Genomic DNA, 20,490 nt, shown 5'->3' with positions numbered 1-20,490 from the left:
AGTATACATTATCAGGAAGTACATGCAGACAAATGAGAAGGCAGTTTTATGAAAGACATCAATAACATAAGGAGACTGAACCGAATAACTTACAGGGAAGGGTAAACTACCAACCTAAGCATATTTTGACTAAATACCAACCCAGAAGGCTGTGATAATTGTCTCTAAGCACATGGAGGCTGTAAACATCATGAAGAAAGGGAATAAATAAGAAAAAATATTTTTGAAAAACAGGAAAAGCATCTTGGGCATGAGCATGATTAAGGTATGAAATAATAATCACAGGGAAGCAGTGAAATCTTAACATTGGATAAAGCACTGTAGAGACTGTTATAGGGAACAGTTATGCAATGGCAGAATATAGACTAGATGAGTTCGGGTTTTCCTCACTCTCATTTCTATTATTTCACTATATTAATATCAATAGCAGTGCAACAGCAAACTCCACAGAACATTACGCGAGTGTAATTCTGCAACCTTATTTTTTCCTTTTACAAATAAAATAGTAAATTTAGCTGCTTTACCTCCTAACCTGTGACACTTTTTAGATAGGATATTATTCATACTTGAAAATTCTACTAGTTTGGTAGTTTTGGTAAACAAACTCATTGACTTAATTTCAAATATGCTCATTATGACATAGAAAAAAACCAAAACCAGTTAAAGACTATTTTCTTTCAGAAACTGTAAATACATCAAAACTACTGCTTTGAATAGACACTGCTGGTACTGGCAAGAACAGTGTGCATCTCAGAAGGAAATACTCCCTAATGCAAGTATTTTAGAAATCAAAGACGAGGAAATACAGGGAAAAGGTACCTTCTTGATGGTTTCCAACATCGATCGTCCTCCTTGCCAGGGTTTAGAGTTCTTCCTGATGCAGGTGAGGCTGGCCATGCTGTGCCACTTCCTGTCCTCCAGCTTCTTATGGAAGGCGTTTGCCAAGAGGAGGACAGTGTCGTATATATACAGGTTTGAAATCTGCAAAGACATTAAAAGGGGAGTATTAGCATTATTATTTGTGGTCTCCTGCCAGCAGCCAGAATTTATCATTTGTTTTGCTGTACCCATAATCCTCTGGTAATTCAAACGACTTATTTGGTATGAAGAAGAAACTGTAAGAGTCAAAAAGTCATATCTTTGGCTCTCAAAAACTGCAGCTAGGGGCTGTCACAGTACAAGTGATTTGCAGAAACAAACTACACACACGTGAAGTACAGGCAGCCCAATCACTGGCACAGCTCCACTTGCAGGATTTAAAGCCCTACTTATGAACATAAACAGACTTTTATTTTTAACCAGTTGCCTGCAACTTTCAATTTTTCAGTCACCAGATACTTGGACACCATCAAATTCTCTTCAAGATTGTTTTGTTCCTTTGAAAAACAGAAACTCTGAAAATTTAAAATAAATCATTTCATTATGGTTTTTGTTCCCGATTTTTGCAGTCAATTCTGAATGAGGCAATTTCTGGAATGGAATACGACCCGATGAAATCTTTCTTAGTGTGCAGTTGCATGTCAATTCTGCAACTTATAGTGTTTCCTGTCAGAGTATTTGGCAATGGCTGTTAATTCCTTGCAGGACAACACTCTTACTGAGTAAATGTGTACATGTTTCACTGTGAGCATATTTACCCACATACGGTGTGAGGAAGTTTCAGTCTGGCATCAAAGAGAGAACAGTTGAACTCAAGAAAAGAAATTACTTGTGTGCCAGTTCCACTTACCCATATACTATTTCTATATATGAACTTTTAAATGCACACAGTACAAAGTCAGATGTGAAAGATACAATTCAATGTAAAAGAACAGAAGCTCAGAATTCATGAACACTTCTGAAACAGGTAGTTTACAATATAGCTTTATTTCAGTCATTTCTGTCCTCAAATGGCAGGGACATTTAAGTTACTAACAGTATCATAAAGAGAAACCTCAGGTCTCCTGAACAGAGCTTCTCGGGAAAAGACACGATGTTCAGAAATGAGAAGGACCTTTGGGAATATTATTTTTAGATAACCTATTGGTCATTTGAAGCCATGGGGCCTGAAGTTACTGGGGGAAACTCAGTTTCCTCAGCTGTGCTATGAAGGGGGCTCTTCAGCATTCCTAGTTCCTGAAAACAAATTAGCTAGCAGCAATTTGCTAACTGAGGCAAGGTTGCTGGGGTTTTTTCTCTCCATCAGTCACAGACAAGCCAGAAGACATTTCCCAGATTTGTGGAATACGTTGACTGCTCTGTGTAAGGGTTCCTCCGTACAGATGGTCTGCTCAAAACCTTAAAAGAAGAAGGAAGCTTACAATAGGAAAGTACATCAACTTTGTGGAGAATGGCCCTATTCTGCCTCTTAAAAATATCCAAAGACAGGGAAAGTCCTGCAGCTATTGGGAGGGGGTGTACACCAAGGAAGCACAATAATGCTGAAGATCTGAGATACTGATTGGCAAATCCACACATCACCTTAAAAAAAAGGGAAAAAAAAAAGAAAAAGGAAAAAAAAAAGAAAAAAGGGGGGAAAAAAAAGAAAAAAGGAAAAAAAGAAAAAAGGGAAAAAAAGAAAAAAGGAAAAAAGGAAAAAGAAAAAAGAAAAAAGAAAAAAAGAAAAAAAGGAAAAAAATTAGCCTCTCTTCCTGCCTAATTACTCCTTTCCGTATAATCTATTTTTTAAGTTTTTATTTTCTTATGTAAATTCCATCTTTATGCTGGCTTTGCCTCTGTCACCCACAATCTGCTCTGTACAGTTCTCACAGGAAGGTTTCATGACAGACTTCTTCCCTGCCTAGCATCCAGGAAAAAGGTCATCTTTCTCCTTACCTTGACAGAATTTCATGGGGCATTTTGCCTTCCACATATTATTGAAGGAGATCTAATGGTCTGCTGCTTTCCCTCCTGATAATCTCCCAGGATCCTCTATTGCCTTTACCACTCTACATTGTTAGTACCACAAATGCACAGAACTTCTGATCCTTATTTCCCTTTTTCGTTAAATGACGATGATGCTTCACTCCCTCTTTCTGGAAGACACTTCTTTATTCTTACTTGAGCTTCTCCTGGGACTCCAGTGGCTATGAATATTTCCATTTCAGTATTCACCTAGGAACTAATTTACTTTCTGCAGATGCACAGGCCAGGCATCACTGTGTATGACAGGATTAAAAGCATGGATTGCAGATCTGGGTTCAGATTAATCAAGCATTTTTAAAATAACTTGGATGATTTGTCTGTGTATTGTAAACCTACAAAGAATTCAAAGCATTTCAGCTAAAACTGTATTTCCTCAAAGAAATCAGCACCACAGGGACATTTGTTAGAGGGGGAGAGAAGGAATTATTACTGTGCTGTGAGGCAAGTTTATTTTTCATAAGCCTTCGCCAAAGGGAAAAAAAACCCAAAACCACCCCTCTAGAGAGCACAGACAATAAGGTCACTAATGAGACTAAATTGGTACATGAAGGGCTACAGATGCCAAGTCATCATTTCCCAACAACATGACATTGCTTTCAAGGTAGCTTCCATAACCTAATATCATGGGAATAGAAGACTATTGTCACAGTTCATGAGGAAGGATGCACTCACTAATCTAAAAGTAATATAGCTGGGCCTCCATCAAGTATTAACAGGGCTCAGGAGTACAGAGTTCAGCAATTATTAAGCATTGTTATTCCTTCACTAATAGTTCAGCTTAACATCTACAGCAATCAATCACTGATAATGCAATGACAAAGACACTACTATTAATTTCTGTTTCTCAGAATCACCCTTCCCTGTCACCACCAGAAGTATGCTTCATTAGTAACTGTCCCAGTGCACAGAGTGGGGCTGTAATTTAAAGTCACTTTACACTTCTATTCATTTCCCATGTAAATTTACTGGGACATTTAACGCATTACCTGGTATCCATTACTGATCCTTTATTTATTCCAAGTCTCTTAGACTAATGGCTGGACAATTGCATTACCAAGCAGTAACTAACCGCATAACCTCCTATTGATGCAATTCAAAATTCAGATATGAATTTTTTGTTCCAGAGTGTAGAAGAAAGCAGATTAAACATGAGTGATTAATCTGGATTAACAGTGTTTATTTTATGTGTACTTAGACTATTGCACTGAATTGTACTAAATACTTCTATGAATCCAGTTTTTAACTTCCTGCCTCCAAAATGATACAAATTTATAGAAGTTGTTGTTTCAACTAAGACAATCCCAGAGACACAATGAGAGATCTTCACCAAAACATTTTTCAGTGTTTTAATAAACATGCTGAAAAAAATTAATTATTCACACAGACTTTAGGGGGAGTAATTCAGAAAAAATAAATCAAGAAATCCACCCTTATAATTTCTAGAGAATATTTCTGATTAGTCACACTTCAATGGCATAAAAAAAGCATTAGAAATTTCAATTTATAAACAGTTCCAACGCCCCACTGGAATAGAAGTTGATTTATAATATTGTTGGGGAGAACAAAGAAGCAGCGAACAAACCCCACAGCTACTCAAAGGTCTGTGCATCATACAAAGACACAGGGGAAACTGTGTCAGAGTTTTTCTTCCTTTCATTTTTTAGTGTTGTCTCACTCAGCTACTAATGAAGTGCAGCGATCTCAGGGAAAGAATGAAAAAACTGTTCAACTGTGCAGAACAGTTAAACCAGTCAAGCTTCCACCACTCCTTTGAACCAAAACATTATGAAAGTTTTCAATAGGAATATTACAGCTCTCCAAGCTATAGGTTGATCAAGAAGCACAGGTTAAGGTATAAGGTCCAATCTAACACATTAAATGGAATTTGCCAATTTGTAGAGAATAAACTTTGATTTCTAGAACTTTTCTTTCCTTGAGCCAGTTCACTGTTGAAGTGAAAAAATGAAATGAAAGTGAAGTTGAAGAGAAAAATAAATCAAAACGTGAAGCCTCCCATCGATACATGATTCTTATTTTCTGCCTTGCTGTAGTTGGTAACTTTGTTCATGAAAACTGCTCTTTGCAATCTCTAGCGGCTGCACGTTAATCACATCCTCAGTTTTTACACATTATCCATAGACTACCGAAGTTCCCACTAGGACCATGCTGCCATAACAGAATGGTGCAATCTAAAGAATTTTCACAGATCCTAAATAGCCTCTAGAAATATCCTATGCATCCGTTGACCTTACACAGCCCTGTTTATTTTAAGAACTCTAACAGGATTGCCATGCAGCGTGCTACGGCCAAAGTTTTTCACGTCATCATTAGTTGCTTACTGGCTGCTTTGTGAACACTTAGTGAGGCAGAGGCTCTTACAGCTAACCTGAAACAGGGCAAGACCAGCCACGCTTCTCCTCCTTTTCCCCTTACATATTTTCATTTTAAGAAAGGACACTCTTCAACACCTCCCTATTTCTCTCCCATTGTTTTCTCTCCCTCCTTCAGCATTGCGAGACAACTGCTCTTTGTTGTTCAGATATGCTCCTCCTGCACCGCTGCCAATGCAGTCATCTTTCCACAACTTCATAAATGACCACACAAAAAAACCCCAGAAGTAAAATTGACATCTTAAGCCAATTTCACACTCCTGATTTACCATAGCTTTGTCATGATGAAGCCTAACCAGATATACAAGAGAAATAGAGGACTTGCTCTTGGAAAAACTATGTTAAGTCAGGACAGCGACCATGATCCTGTTGCTGATTTCATGTGGTAGGAAGGCTCTTACAGTTTGATTGTGATTTATAATTAACAACCCTGAAAATAAGGCCTTTTTGGAACATAGGCATAGATTTACGTGCATACACCATGAGACTTGAAACAGATGATGCGGGTGCTCCCCAGGAAGGCTTTCCTATTGACAACACATTTGAGGTTTAGAGAAGCACGGCAACCCAGGAGACGCTGGCTATAGGGAGGAAATTCTCGGTGAGATGAAAAAATTAAAATTTAGCAGGGCAACAAACAACCACCCCATTGCCTGAAGATCAGGTGGCTTTTTTAGACTTCCTTCTCAATTGCTGTGGAGCGGATGAGTTGTTCTTGTCCATCAGTCACACTCTCCCCCCGCCCAAGTATTTTCTTTTTATGCCATGAGCCATTAAACTGCATGTCAGAGAGAACATGAAAAATAAACGTTAAATTACACTAAGCCCCTGGGGAAAAACCTTGAACTTATCTAGAAAGAGAGTTCCCAGGTGGGAATAGACTGCTATATGAACTACCTCCATGCTTTGGGAAAAAGGGTCCTTCGGATCACACAGTGATGAAGATATTCTGTGGTTGCCACGGAAACAACGCTGACTTATGTTTTGGGGGACTGGAAACGTCTGTCGAATAATCGTTAACCTTCCAATTGACCTTCTCACCAGCTCCTGCACATCCACGTCATTTATTTCCTGGAAGACAAGGCAAGAGAGAGAATATGCATGAAAGTTAAAATACAGAAATGTTACCACCTGATTATAAACAAAAAATAAACTGAAAGGACCAAGAGGTGTGTCATTGCTACATGGCTATTGTTGAGCTCTGCCACAGCCTCAAAAAGAACATAAGCATGCTCATTATAACAACTGACATACCACCCTTACAATAATTGCAAAAGCTTAAAATGTACTGTGCCCAAACCTCACCGAATCTTTGTAGATGTAAATGGGCTTAGTTGTTTCATTTTGGGGTTTCTCTCCCTCTCCTTTTACCTTTGATCTTTTACTTAAAAGTGTTTCAGAGCGTCCTTAGCAGATAATGTGTAAATCAGTAGGAAGTCATATGATGAGGTATTTCTAAGTGTAGCATTACTTAGGAGCTGTGAAGGTACAATTATTCAGGCCTTAAGTGTTCATTTCCTGGAAACAGAATATCAAGAACCTATCAACAATGTGCAAGTTAGCAAACATCATTTACCAAAAGGGCAAAGAAAATGCATTAGAGCATTCTAGGTGTGTATGTGTTTGTTTATAGCAAGACCTAATTTAAAACCAACTTTTTACTCCATAGGGTACCTATTAAGGCTTACAGCTGAATGCTCAGCTCTACAGACACAGACTTTAAAGAAAAAAATAACTAAGTAAATACATCGATATGTGAAATACTAAGCTTAAAATACTAACTTTAAGGCAGGTTAGGGAAACCAGAAAACCAGTTCTTTACATAGTATGAACTCCTGCAGTTTAGGAACACAGTGTTTTACACCATTGAATGATGAGGCCCTCGGGAACACAGAGCAAGAGGAGTGTGGGCTCACAAGCAACAGCAAGTGACTCCAACCTTTACATAAGAACTTGAACTTTAGTTAAACACAGGTTTTTTTCTGACGACTCAGATAGGGTCAGCTGGTAGCTTTCAAGGCAATTCTGTGTCTGTATTTTTCTGTAAAGCAGGAGAAATAATCTACAAAATTGCTCAATCTTTTTAACTAGAATCTAATTTTCATCACGCTAAACTGTTTCTCCATAATCTGTATTAATTACAGAGGCTGATGCCCCAAACTTTCTAGATGTTTAAATTTGTGGATACACCCCCCCAGTAAGGGAGGTGCTTGAGGAGCTCCTACTAGTAGCCTGCATTTAACATAGCCTTGCAAACAGCCACAGTTTATTGAATATTTCTGATTCTCATTTGTGTATTTATAGCTTTTCATTTTTTAAAGGATACAGCACATCTGCACAGTTATACCTGTAACTAAACACCAGCGTCTTTTTTTGCGTCTAGCTTCCTGATCTATACCCATAATCAAGAACTTAGGACGCACCAGGAGATAGACTTGACCTCAAATTACAGAATCTGTCTTGTGAAAAGGAAGCCAAACTTTTTGAAAAAGCAGCTCTTAAAATGTTAAGACGACTATCCTGGTAATTTTGGCTTTTTTTTTGAGCTTCAGTGAACATTCTTTAATTATTTTGGAACAATTTCTTTGGACATACTGGTATTTGTTATTTCCTCTAAATTTTGGAAGAAAAATACATGAGATGTAAATTTTGACTTCTACGCTCTTGACTACAGTAACAGTATTTTATTCATCTTCACAGATTGTCATAGTTTCTGAATTCATCTGTTATTAATGTTCCTTATGAAATATAGATTTTTCTGCTAACAAAAATAACACATGGCATCAGCTGTGTCCAGTGTAATATCTTGCATTTCTGGTCGATTAATTCTTAATGTACCACAGATAATGGTTTCTCTCAGCTTAAGATGCCGTCTTTTCATTTAGTCTGTATCATTTCACTAGCTGCAAGGTAAAAAAAAAAATCAAAACTGCTGTTTTAGCAAAATGCATGTAATCTTTTTTATAATACTTTCAGTATAATCAGAAAGGAGAGCTCAAGAAACTTATTTTGATTTTAAACTATATCCTTTCTCAGAGGATTTAAAAAAAGTTTGCCTGGTTTCATTACACACTGTGCCCAAACTGTAACAGCAAGAATATTAGACTCATTCTAATAATGTAAAAACTGATACCTGCATGGGCACTTTATAATGCTAAATAATACTTTAAAAAACATTTTGACTTTCACCTGCTCAAACATTTATCTTTTCTGCCTCAAAAGTGTATTTATTTTTTCTGTATTCAGCATTTTTTGGTGCATTTTAATTAGAGTGCTTTCATTTTAACCTTTAGGTTACTACCTCATATTTTTATACATCACCTGGGAACTAATAACAGAATCCAAACACCAAAGAGATTTTTGTATGGCTGCCAAGGAGGTATATACATCAATAGATTAATGACAACTATTATTTTAAATGCTGTGAATTCCACTGATTATATCATAAATTCAGATTTTAGGTTAACAACAAAGCAATGCCATGCAAACCCAAATTCCACTTCAGTCATTTGCTACATATTTCTTTGTCATTTTTTTAATACTTGGCATTGACTGAGTGACGAGCCTTTTATATAATGACTCTCCAATATCATCTCTCATTCTTGAATTTTGGATCTGACTTAAGAAAACTATATAAAGCAACTATTGTATGAAAGGAAACAATTTTCATTTGCACTTCAAACGAGGATACAGTATAATGATATAAGGATGGCAGATGATCTGTTACACAAGCACCAAATGTCAAAAAAAAAATGACAAAGTTGGCCAAGTTGAACTGAGTTGGCACCTGTATAAATTTAGGCTAGGTTATGTGTTGGGTTTTTTTTTTGTTTGTTTGTTTTGTTGTTGTTGTTGTTGTTTTGGGGGGGGGGGTTTGGTGGTTTTTGTTTTTTTGTTTTTTTTTTTTTTTTTTAAATCAGATGTTCAATATATAGTTCCAAACCTTTCTTTTGTTGGTCTGAACTTGGAATAAATGGGAGGCTGTCCTATTTCAAATTGAACGAGGATAAAATTAGATGTACATTTCATCTGAGTAGGCAAATAAATAAGGAAAGAAATGCTATTTTAAATTGATAGCTCTTTACAGATGAATTAGGAAAAGGGAACTGAAGAGGATCACCTTGACATATCAGGCAGAGACTCCAGTGGGAAGCAAGACTATATACTGGACAACTAATATATATTACCGTTCAGCTTCGTCTCATTATTTTAAGATAAGCAACCTAGGCAGAGACTTACTATTCACCACAGAGCAACTGCACCAGTAGTGAGAGACATGGAGGGAAAGAATTTATTCACATGCTCCTGTAATAAGCACCAAACAAAGGCAGCAATACTTTTTCTTATGAAACACCTTAACTTTAGGCCAAGACAATGATTCCGGTATTTATCATATACTGGACATGCCCTATTTTCCAGGGCATGCCATGTCTTCATCACATCCCACATGACACTCAGAGGGGAGAGTGTTTTTTCCTCCTCCAAAAGCCAGCAGCAGTGAGCAGGGGGAAGAGTGGGAAAGGGTGGCCACTCTTACACCCCCTTGAGGCCTCTGGGCTGCCACAGCCCATGCCATAGCATAACTGGGCTATGCCCTTCCTGAATTTCTCAGCGCTTTCCAAAGAGGAGTAGTGGAGGGGAAGGCATAACTAGATGAAGCTCCAAGACAAGTAAATGGAAATCTTGAACTGCATAATCATTTGCTCCATTTTTATTTTCCTTAGGTTTCTGAGATTCTGGGGAGGATGATGAAAAAGAGAAAATTGATAGGACAAGGAGAAATCAGCTTTTAGCTTTCATAGAGAAAAAAATCCAAGAGCATAGAGAAAGCAGGGCTAAGTCAGTCTGTCCATTGAGTCTTACCTGTCTGAAAAAAAGAGCTGGCAGCTTGGTTGCCGACCTGTACCAAAGAGGGTGGCATTTCACACATGACCTGCTGTCATCATTGGAAATGTAAGGGTTCAAATGGACCTCTAATGCTACTATTAATCAATTACCCATATTAAAATGTAGAATTGTGTGAACTCCTGGAACTGAGCTGTGATTTTAGGACCTGATCTAGCTGCTCGAGCTTAAAACAGTCATGCTCTACACTTTTCTTCATGGTGGAGTGCATAGGGCTGAAACACAATGGAACAAGCTGACTGCATCAGCCAAGCACCAGCCCTCTCCTAGGAAAAACATGTGTTCATCTGAAAGTAGCCTTTGAATACAATCTTGTGGGTCCCCCAGTCCTCTGTTGTGCTATGATGGGCAAACCTGTTGGATCTTTTTCCATCAAATGTTCTTTAAGAGAGTTTGGGTTTTTTTTTCATTCTTTCCTCAAAGGAGGAGTTTTTCCAGACTCTGATTTCTCTGGTAATTAGAAACCTTCTACTAACTTTCGCCCTCTATTTATTTATGGGCAATTTGAACTCATTTGTTCTTGTGCCAGCCTTGTCCTCTAGCCCTTGACAATGATGTATTTATTCACACTCTGTATGTGTTTATAAACAGAGAGCATATCCTCTTTCAGTCTTTGTTTTCATAGGCTAATCAAGCCAACATTTTCAGTCTCTCCTCACACAAATCAGCTTTTCTGTGCGCCCGTTCCATTCTAATTTTAATAGAGCTGGTCATAATTGTGCACATTATTGCAGATAAAATGCAACCAATCCTTTCTACAGTAGCATTAATATTTTCACCTCCTGTATAGCAACTGTAGGCAGTGGAAAGTGTTTTGAGCTGTCCTTGAGTAAACAATAGTAATAGAGAACTGGTGGCAGCCTTGGGCATAGTAAGATGACTCTGAAATATTTTAACAAAGGAAAATGCTTCAGAGACATGGATTTAAAATAAAAAAGGACATTTGTTTCATTTAAAAGGAGCAAAAGAAAGAAAAGTGATGAAAATCATACAAATGCCCCTTTCAGTTCCACTAAATCAAATCTAAGCTTACTGTACACTTGTGATTTAAGAGTCATAGAAGAAATATAATTTTAATATCTTGGGCTTTTTGAGGTTATATTTACTATTGTGTAGAAGAAAAGAAACAAGCAGAGACAGACAGACAGAGGGAGAGTGTGAGAAATCCATTCTCACATTTTGTTAAGACATATTTGATCATGACTACATTCAAATCTATAACTCCTGCAAATTTTAAATAAAGAATTGCACCATCTGCTTTAAGGCCCTGAAGAAACAGGAACATTTATTTGGAGAGTGTGTTTCCTCAGCTGACTGCACTGATCAGAAGAGATTTGTATTATTTGCAAAGGACTAATACATGTATCATGCTTTAGCAAATTATGAATCCTTTCATTTTATCGGAACAACCTCCCTCCTCCCACACATGCATTTCCATTATGATACACAGTCTTCAAGCAAATTTGCTGTATTACAGAAAATAGCAACTAATGGGACAATAAAAATTAAGGAACTCTTTCCGGGCATTATAGCATTTAAAGCGAGCAATTAAAATAGCAGATGTTACCTCACAAAGCCTAAGCAGATTCCTGATCACAAAACTGTGATCACTATACTCGATGTGTTATATCCCCTTGGCACAATGATGGAGTAGGAAAGAGAACTCCAGCTTATTTTGATATCTCAGTGCAAGGAATTATTTGAATCATATGTGGATTTTGCAAAACAATGCATTTTCACTGTGATAGATCATCTTAGAATTTCAAATTAGGAGGCCAAAGAAACAGCATTACAGTTACTTAGTTGACAGTCTGATTTAGCCAATACAGACACACAAACACAGATGTCTAAGATGTCACAAAAAATTCATGTAAGCAACAAAACACGTATGTTCTTCACATGACTGTCTGTAGCATAAAGCTGGGTTCTCAACCACTGAGGCCCCATTCAGTGCTGGAAAAAAACACAGATTACTGGTCAGGGGCAATGCAAGGCTCAAACCGATAATTTCTGCTGGACCTGGGTTGTCTTCACAGCACTTTCTGAGGCATAATTTTCTCCAGGGAAAACTGGCTAAAATTCCACTGGTTTAAACAAATAGGCCAAAGTACAATCCCAATGCAACAATGTTATACCTTGCTATAACCTTGAAAAAAACTGCTTTGGATTCAGTTACCTCACTATTAGCACACTGTACTATGAAAACCTAGTATTTAAGTATAAAAACAGAAGTGCACAGTAAATCCAGAAAGCACACCTGGAATTTACACACAATATCTCCAAGCAATCTTTTATCCTGAGAATATACAGGAGTCGCACAATCTACATGTTAGGGGAGAGTTATCTCCCCAGGGAATTAGGCTGTTCTGGACCTAAATTGCTTTTCACAAAATAAAAGAAAAATCTGAATGTCATCAAATCTAAGACCGACTGCATTGTTCAATGTTTATATGCAGAGTTACTTCACATGTTGACTCGTTGTATTTTAGCTGACAAGCGTTCATGGAAGAACCTATTTCACAGTTTAAAAATAGGATCTCAGTTTAACTTACTTTCTTTTTTCCCTTCATGAACATTCATATATGACCTGATCCAGAAGTCCACCAAAAAGCCTCCCACTAATATCAATAGGTTTGGGTATCAACCGTGACTGAATTCTAGGGGAATTCTTAAAGGAAAGGGAAAGATGGGATTCTATTATTATTATTTTTATTATTAATAAAAATCATTAAAATATAAACAAAACACAAGCACTCCAATACAAAAGATTACATATGAAAAAAAGATCTTAAGAAGATCCTCCAAAACCAGTCAGCTCAAGTCAAATGTGAAATCTCAAGATACTTAGAAGGAAAAGGGCTTTTTCATTTTATTTTCCATTTATTCATTCAAGCACTTCTGTTTAAAATAGGCAAGACAAACCAGCAAAGTCCAAGAACTTGTCATTCTATTTTTATTAAGCAACATCCACTCCCCCAGCATGTCTGAACTTTGTCGTAGCTTCTGCTTCCTGTTGGCAAAGTCAAGATCAGCATGAATATTGTCAGTAAGCCTGAAAACAGGATTCATGGTTCACAACAATGTTCACTTGACAGTTACCTCATTTATAATGATCCAGTGACAGTCAAAAGCAACCAAATTAGTCTCCACGACCTGAAATAGAGAACAAACCAGCTATCAGTCAGCTTGCTTGTGAAAGCCAGAAAAAAAATTAAATGGATGCTCTCTGCAAATGACAAATCCCAAAGCACATGCCCTCAAAGACCTTTGTTATTCAACTGAGGATAGAGAACCTTCAGCAAAATTCTGCAGAAGCATTTGTGTTATTGTTTGACTGCTAATTAAACTTGGAAAATACATTTCTTTGCCGGCATCACAGAAAAGAGTGTGTTTCAGTTGACTGAGGAGAAAATGAAATCGGTTTTGCCTTAATATTGTGTGTGGAGAGGGAGCAACAGAGAGGAAGGCAGAAAATGAATATCAAGTAACTCTTGTCAGATTTCTGTAGCTCCTGCCTCTAAGGTCTTTCCAGTGTACACCTACCCTGTAAGCCTGTGAATTAAAGAAAATGAAACAAACTCAAACCAAAAAACCCCACACCACAGATGCTAGGGTTCACAGAAATGCAAAGAGTGGGGAGGAAAGTGTTCCCTTGAGAAAGAGGGCTGTCACAGGGATGATGAATGATGGCCTGTCCCTGGCTCCACACACAGAGGGCTTCTAATCCTCCTCCCATGCATTTTCTCCTTTCCTTTGCTGAAAAGCATTCTAGGAGCTGCCTCTGTGCTGGACTGAAAATATACTTCCTAACTCATCTTTCACTCAGCTCTATTCTTTCCCTCCTTGAATACACTTACACTTCTGTGGCAAGTCATGTTTGATTCACCTTTGCAGTGGAAACAGAGGGAAGAAAATACATTTTGTCTGCTTGCATTACCTAGGAAAGAAATCATTGACAGGAGGGAGGCCAGAAACAAACTATAGAAAAGACTGGACAGCTTTACATTTTTTTTTCTAAATGAAACTGAATTAGCATTGGCACTGAAATAGTTTTAAAACCAAATTAATCCCATTTTACTTTTATAATCACCATGCTCATCTTGATTCACAATTCAAAACTACTGGATACTTAAAACTGTGTTGAATCCCAAGAAAAAGCAAAGAAAAATTGAAACAAGGCTTGGAACTTACAAAGTTTTAATGTTCAAGTAGATGACTAGTGCTGTGCTCTTATTACTTGGACCACTGCACAGCAGTCATATTTGGCTTTTAATGATGACCAACACAAATAGCAGTTGCCAAGGATGACTGCAATTTATACTGTGACATGTCCAAAGGAGAACAATTTAACTGGCCACAAATCTTAAGAGCAGCAAAAGACCCCATACCAATAACCTTAATTATTAATTCAAAGGCCATTAGAACTGGGGTCACTGCTTATTTACTAGAATGATAGGCAAGATTGGAAATTCTGATCTGGAGAGACTGGGGGAAAAAAGGGGAAGAGCAGCAGTATATGAACTGACTTCTTATCTGAAACTCTCACAGCACCAGTAAGAAATGAGGGGAGATGAAAGCCATAACTGCTATTGTGCTTCTGGAAAATTTCAATATTATTAGCAGTAGGAATCAGGGTCCTTACTTTACATGGAATTTAGACTCACTACTCTTTCTCTGTGGTGACAACAGTAGGTTTTGTCATGTTGCTTTGACATTTTCTTGCATTTTCCACAGTAGGCATCCACATGGCACATATAAAAGAACAGGTTAGAAACTGAGTAACTAAGTGATAGGAGGCATCACAACAGGCCCAGCCAGGATGCTTGAACTGGAGCATGGCTGTTCTAATCAGATCTCTTATATCAAACCAGTTGGAATACAAACACATCCAGGAACAGAGAAAGGTTGAAAATGGACAGAATAGTAACAAAGTTCTCAAGGGAGCATTTGCTCCTTATATAAAGTTCCCAAGCATAGAAAGTTTATGCCATTTACAACATAAGCAATGCCATTTAAATTTTCCATAAGAAAAAACAAATCAACACCTTAATGAAGCAAAACCAATTCTGTTAGCCAATCTACATACATTTCCCCTGAAAGCAAGCAGAATTTAAAAAAAAAAAAAAAAAAAAAAAAAAAAAAGGCAGCACATCTGACATATTTTCTGGTTTCTTGTCAGATTCCTGGCAACCTTGACCCTCACAACTTCTGGCTCCAGGATGTCCCACCGGGAATGTTTGCCCTGCCCTAACTACTCTGCTCAAGATGAGGTCTCCTGAGGTTCCTGTGGCTCTGAGGCAGCCTGCCAGAGGGATGCCCTTGGAGTCAAGGCTCCCAATGGTGTTAGGGGAATGACAATGATAATTATGTTCCACAAAGGGCTCCTAAGCTCTTTCTCTGCTTCAAAATGGCAGTCAACTGAAACTTCAGAATGAAAGAATCCACAAAATGAAAATTCGCATTTTCTGTTCAGTTTTTAATAACACAGTAAAAGTGGGGTTGATCACTTCTTTGTGCCTGAAGCTTCAGCTGATCAGATTTTAATGCACTTTATCTTTTACTAAACCTTTGGTTTCAGTTCATTTAGTTTCTTTATAAATACTTGGTTCTGTGTATCTACTTTGCTCAGGCTCTCAAATTTCAATTAGACAAGGCCTTTTCAACAGAATATGGTTCTAAGTGTCACTGTTTTTATGATGTACAGCTCACAGACCGCTTAAGCCAGACTCTGGAAGAGGCTTGCTGGTCTCACAAGTCACTCATTATTTCAAACAGCTCAGGCTACCTGTAACAAATTTATTCACAACTTGCAAATAATAAGATGAAATGCATCCATTTTTTAGTTACAGCTGAAACTCTTCAGCAGAAAGATCATGTTTTATCCATTAAAGTTTATGCATTCATGAATCTACTTAATATTAAAGCCATTTTCAAAAAGCTTATGTCAAATTGAAATGAACTTGTAATGTACTCAGAGACACTCAAACTAATATATTCTAAGTTTAGATAGGCTACGAATAGCCCCTGGAAGTGTTCCAGGCCAGGTTGGATGGGGCTTTGAGCAACCTGGTCTAGTGGAAGGTGTCCCTGCCCATGGCAGGGGGGTTGGAACTACATGATCTTTAAGGTCCCTTCCAATCCAACCCATTCTATGATTCGATGACTGATGATGCCCTGAGAAAGTTGCTAGATTTTTATTTTTTTTTTTACATTCCATTTTATTTGATGAAATATAGATTTACATCTAAACTGGGACTCAGCATTAGACTGGAATTTCAAGGCTGTCTTTTTGTCCTTGGGTCATTCAGTCTTACCTGATGAAATCCTAGTCCCACTGATATCACTCACAAAAGAGCTGTCCATTTCAGCAGGATCAAGATGCTGCATCTCGGTCCCTCACCTCTGAACATCTCTTCTCCCAGTATGGCCTACGTTGTCCATTTAATTGACTTTAAAGTTGGGCAGTGCACATTCTGACTATGTCTGTATAAATTGCAGGGCACTATACTATTATCATCATCATTAATAACCTTCCAATATTTTCCAGTTATAGTGCTTATGTTTTTCATTGTAAAAGAATGCACAGGCACATCCACTGTTTTAGAGAAAATAAATAAATACAATACTATATAAACCTTCAGTTTTGATGCTTGAAGGAAAAGGTTGTTCAACTCTAAAGTTTTCTTCAAACACTAACAGTAATCATACGCATAATCTCACAGCCAGAAGATTCTCTCGATCAGCAGTTATTAAGCACAAGTTTACAAGTTTGAGTTTATATTAAAACAGTCCCAATAAATAAATAAATAAAAATATCTAACCTAGATCCAATTATCCGTCAGTAAAACAATCATTACTTGGACACAGCAAGGCTTTATAGTCATGACACAATGTTCCACAACGCTCTTGTCTATCTACTGAGTTTGCTGTTTTGTTTACTTAAAAAAGCCACTGCATTTTCACTTGGAAGTGATGATAACAAATAAGATTAAAGAAAAAAAAAACACAGAAGGGCATGGCTGGTTCTGCTTAAACTTGATCATAACCTAAAAGCGCATATAACCCAGCTTCAACAGAAGTATATAATGCAGTTGTGTAGAAGGTTTCTATGACTAATATGTTCAGAAAGTTAAAACACATATTTGTTATCTGAGTGATGATCTTTTTCTGGTTGAAATTCACATCTGCATGCATATCAAGTGAGCTGGCATGAACTTGTGTTCTGTGCCAGGGAATAACTAATGTACAAAATATGCTTGCAAAAGCATAAGGGCAGTAATGAAAAAGAAATCTGATATCCTGTATAATAGAAGCAATAAAGCAATTTGATGAGGGTGTGTAGGAAGTAGGGGCTTCAAGACCCCAAGCATTTGAATACAAGTCAAGTTTCAGATTCATCTGCTGGTTCTGTGACAGAAAGCAGCGCTGTGCACTCCTGAAAGGCAAGGGACAGATTGGAAATTTCCATACAAGACAGAAGGCAGGTGAACGTATTGTTTATGCAGCTCACCTCTTAAGCTAAAACTGAGAAAAACTAGAGTGTGCATTCATAATGAGTGCTGAACACCAAATCCTACACATATATTAAATGGAAGAGAATTGACCCTTTCCAAAACAAAGAAAACCATGCACATATTTGACAAATTCTCTTCTCACACTTCCTCTAGGGGAAATTGTACAAGAATTCAGCTGTGGGTTACTAAACACACAAAGCTATATTCAATGCAGAGAGCTCTCTAAAGCTAAATATAGCTGCTAGCTGAGAGACTATTAGGAGACAGTAGCATATATGCCTACCCTGTTCTTACTGCTCCCTCAGGCATTTGCGTACGGACACCTTTAGAGATAAAGACACTGAAACAGTCTTTGGTCTAACCCAAGATGGCTGCTTTTGTCCTTCCAAATATATTTTGCTTTCTTAACTGTGATGAATCGTATTAGCAGTAGCTAAAAGAAGCAGGAACTTATTAATTCTGTATCAACTGTTGTGCAGTTCAGACTGTTTTTATTTACTGAAAAGGTAAGTATTTGAAACAATACTAAAAAAAGCATTTTGTACTGTTGAGATGGCATTTCTGCGGTGCCATTGAGTACCTCCACTGTGCAGGAACATACATAAGCAGATGAACTCCAGTATGAACTGGGGAGCTGCATCCTTGCAGTCTAATGTCCATAGCAACTCACAGATTCCTGTCTCACCCAACTAAATAGGTGTCAGAGAATAAGCAGAGGACAGCCAATATAGCCAACAACTTCAGAGAATGATTTTTCTGAATTCATCACTTTTTCAGCTATAGGCTGTTAGTATTCAGTTATTTTTAATGCCGTATCGCATAATTCTCCAGTACTAAGAATCAAAGAAGCAAGTTATCAGGCCAGTTCTGAAACAGACTTCATGAAATTGTGGAAAAACCGAGAAAGAAATTCACTCTCTACCCACTCAACCACTGCTCAGACTGAGAGTTCACACCAGAGTATTTGAAAACACTGTGTCATTAGTTGCATAAATCCTGCAGCAAAGGATACAGCCCATCGAGTACGCAGTGCCATTCATACACAGTCATAGAAATCCACAGCAATAGATATAAAAGATCATTCTTAACATCTTTTTAACTTTAGAAATGCGCTCATGTCAAACTTCAGCAGTTCTCCTAACACCCTATTAAAATAAATCAAACTTCTGCTTCATGAGGAAGGTGTTCCACTTAGTCAAACACGGATGCTATGAACCGATGAGCAAGAACATGGATGAAGCAGAAAATAATTGTCTTTTTCTGAGGAATTCAACTACACACCAAGGGAGATTTTGCAGAGAGCAGAAAAATGCTGTCAGGAAGACAAGTGATGAGCAAGGACAAACCATCTGTCATTGGCAGTAACTCCAGAACTTCTGAATCTTTGGAAGAGCCTGACAATTTATCACAACTATTGCTATTGTTCATGCTCAAACCTTCAAATGGTCTAAATGCAAGACAAACTAAAGCAAATACAGCAGTAGTAGTGCCAGCATGCAAGCTTTTCGCACGTGTAATAATAAGAAAGCCAAATAGCTTTCAACAAAAAGGGCCTGTAGTTTAATGGAAAATGACATAAAAAGTTCTCTACACCTCTTCTTCCTTATAGATACAAGCCCACAGGTGTGGGCCAAAACTACAAGATACAGATCAGAACCCTTACAAAGGAAACCCAGAAAAACTGTTCTGGATCTTCAGAATTCACCTCCATACATATGCAACAAGTCAGACAAGTCTTGCAAACATCTAATGAGCAGTAACGTTGCATGTATGAAAAGATCCATATAGACTGGCCATCTCGAGTATCTCCTGTTTGAAGCATAGGGGAGAGCTCCTGGGCTCCAGTTTTACCTTTGCTACAATTGGGACTGCTCTACAACAAGCTACCCAGATGCCAGGATTCATTTCTCAAAACGTTGAAGAAAAGTGTCTCCAACTAGAGCTGGCCTTCCTGTTAATTTTCTGCTCCACCAGGAGCCGTGGTAGTGACTGTGAATCTCTTTCTGCTGGACCACCACTGAGCAAACCACATTTTCCATTTGATTTTTCACAAAAGCCAACAGATGGCATTGCATAATCCCTTGTTTTGGAAATGGCTGGCATTGAAATAATTTAGAAAGTGATTTAGAAAGTTAGTTTTTTCCAAGAGTTGAGCTGGGACACAAATTCCCTGCTAACCTTTTCCAAACATCCTCTGTCTACAATATGTCCCATTTATGTGGTCTTGTAATCTGAACTGCACTCTTCCAGCTGGAAGACTGGTAAAATGCTTTTGTCCAATACCACTAGATTTGTTGCCCATGTCTTTTCACAGACAAACCTCTTGGAGTCACCACTGCTGTTTTATAAGTGAATATATGCTTCAACCCAATTTTCTCTCCCTGGGTCATAGCAATTTGCTGATCACTAAGATATGATAAAAACCAGGCTTCCTGTACACATGTGAGACAAGAAGCCACCCACCCTGAGAAAAAAAAACACAAAACAAACCAAAACCAAATAAAAAAAGCAACCACCAAACAAATAGTAGTCAGACACTTTTTCTTAACATTTCCTTTAACTGAAAAGGTATGATTTAACTAGTTTGGGCACCTAGAGCAGTCTCCTGTAGTATAGATGGCTCCTCAAGTGGTGGTATGCAAAGCAAAATAAGACTACTAAGTGTAATGAACGGGTTAACTTTGTTCATGAAATCGAGAAGGGGGAAGAGACATATTGAGAGTTAACATATGCCTTGTGTAAATAACAAAGCTTGCTTAAGTGATGCGTAAAAGGTC

At 37.8% G+C, this 20,490-nt stretch overlaps 1 protein-coding gene across 5 annotated transcripts in view; it reads right to left on the bottom strand.

The window, feature by feature from the left end:
* Positions 1 to 20,490, bottom strand: part of GRID2 (glutamate ionotropic receptor delta type subunit 2) — a 740,237-nt gene that overhangs the window by 222,535 nt on the left and 497,212 nt on the right. For all 5 annotated transcript variants that reach the window (XR_003924278.2, XR_003924280.2, XM_030020238.2 and 2 more), the window contains 3 exons: positions 13,299 to 13,352; positions 6,192 to 6,365; positions 820 to 981 (listed from right to left, as the gene is read on the bottom strand). Coding sequence is in view for 3 of the 5 variants with exons in the window: in XM_030020238.2 (XP_029876098.1) it covers positions 820 to 981; positions 6,192 to 6,365; positions 13,299 to 13,352 (390 nt within the window). In the remaining 2 variants the exon portion in view is untranslated. The remainder of the gene's footprint in view (positions 1 to 819; positions 982 to 6,191; positions 6,366 to 13,298; positions 13,353 to 20,490) is intronic.

This window comes from Aquila chrysaetos, chromosome 1 (assembly GCF_900496995.4).
Source record: "Aquila chrysaetos chrysaetos chromosome 1, bAquChr1.4, whole genome shotgun sequence".
In the NCBI taxonomy this organism is placed as follows: Eukaryota; Metazoa; Chordata; class Aves; order Accipitriformes; family Accipitridae; genus Aquila; species Aquila chrysaetos.
This window is presented reverse-complemented; position numbering and strand designations above follow the sequence as displayed.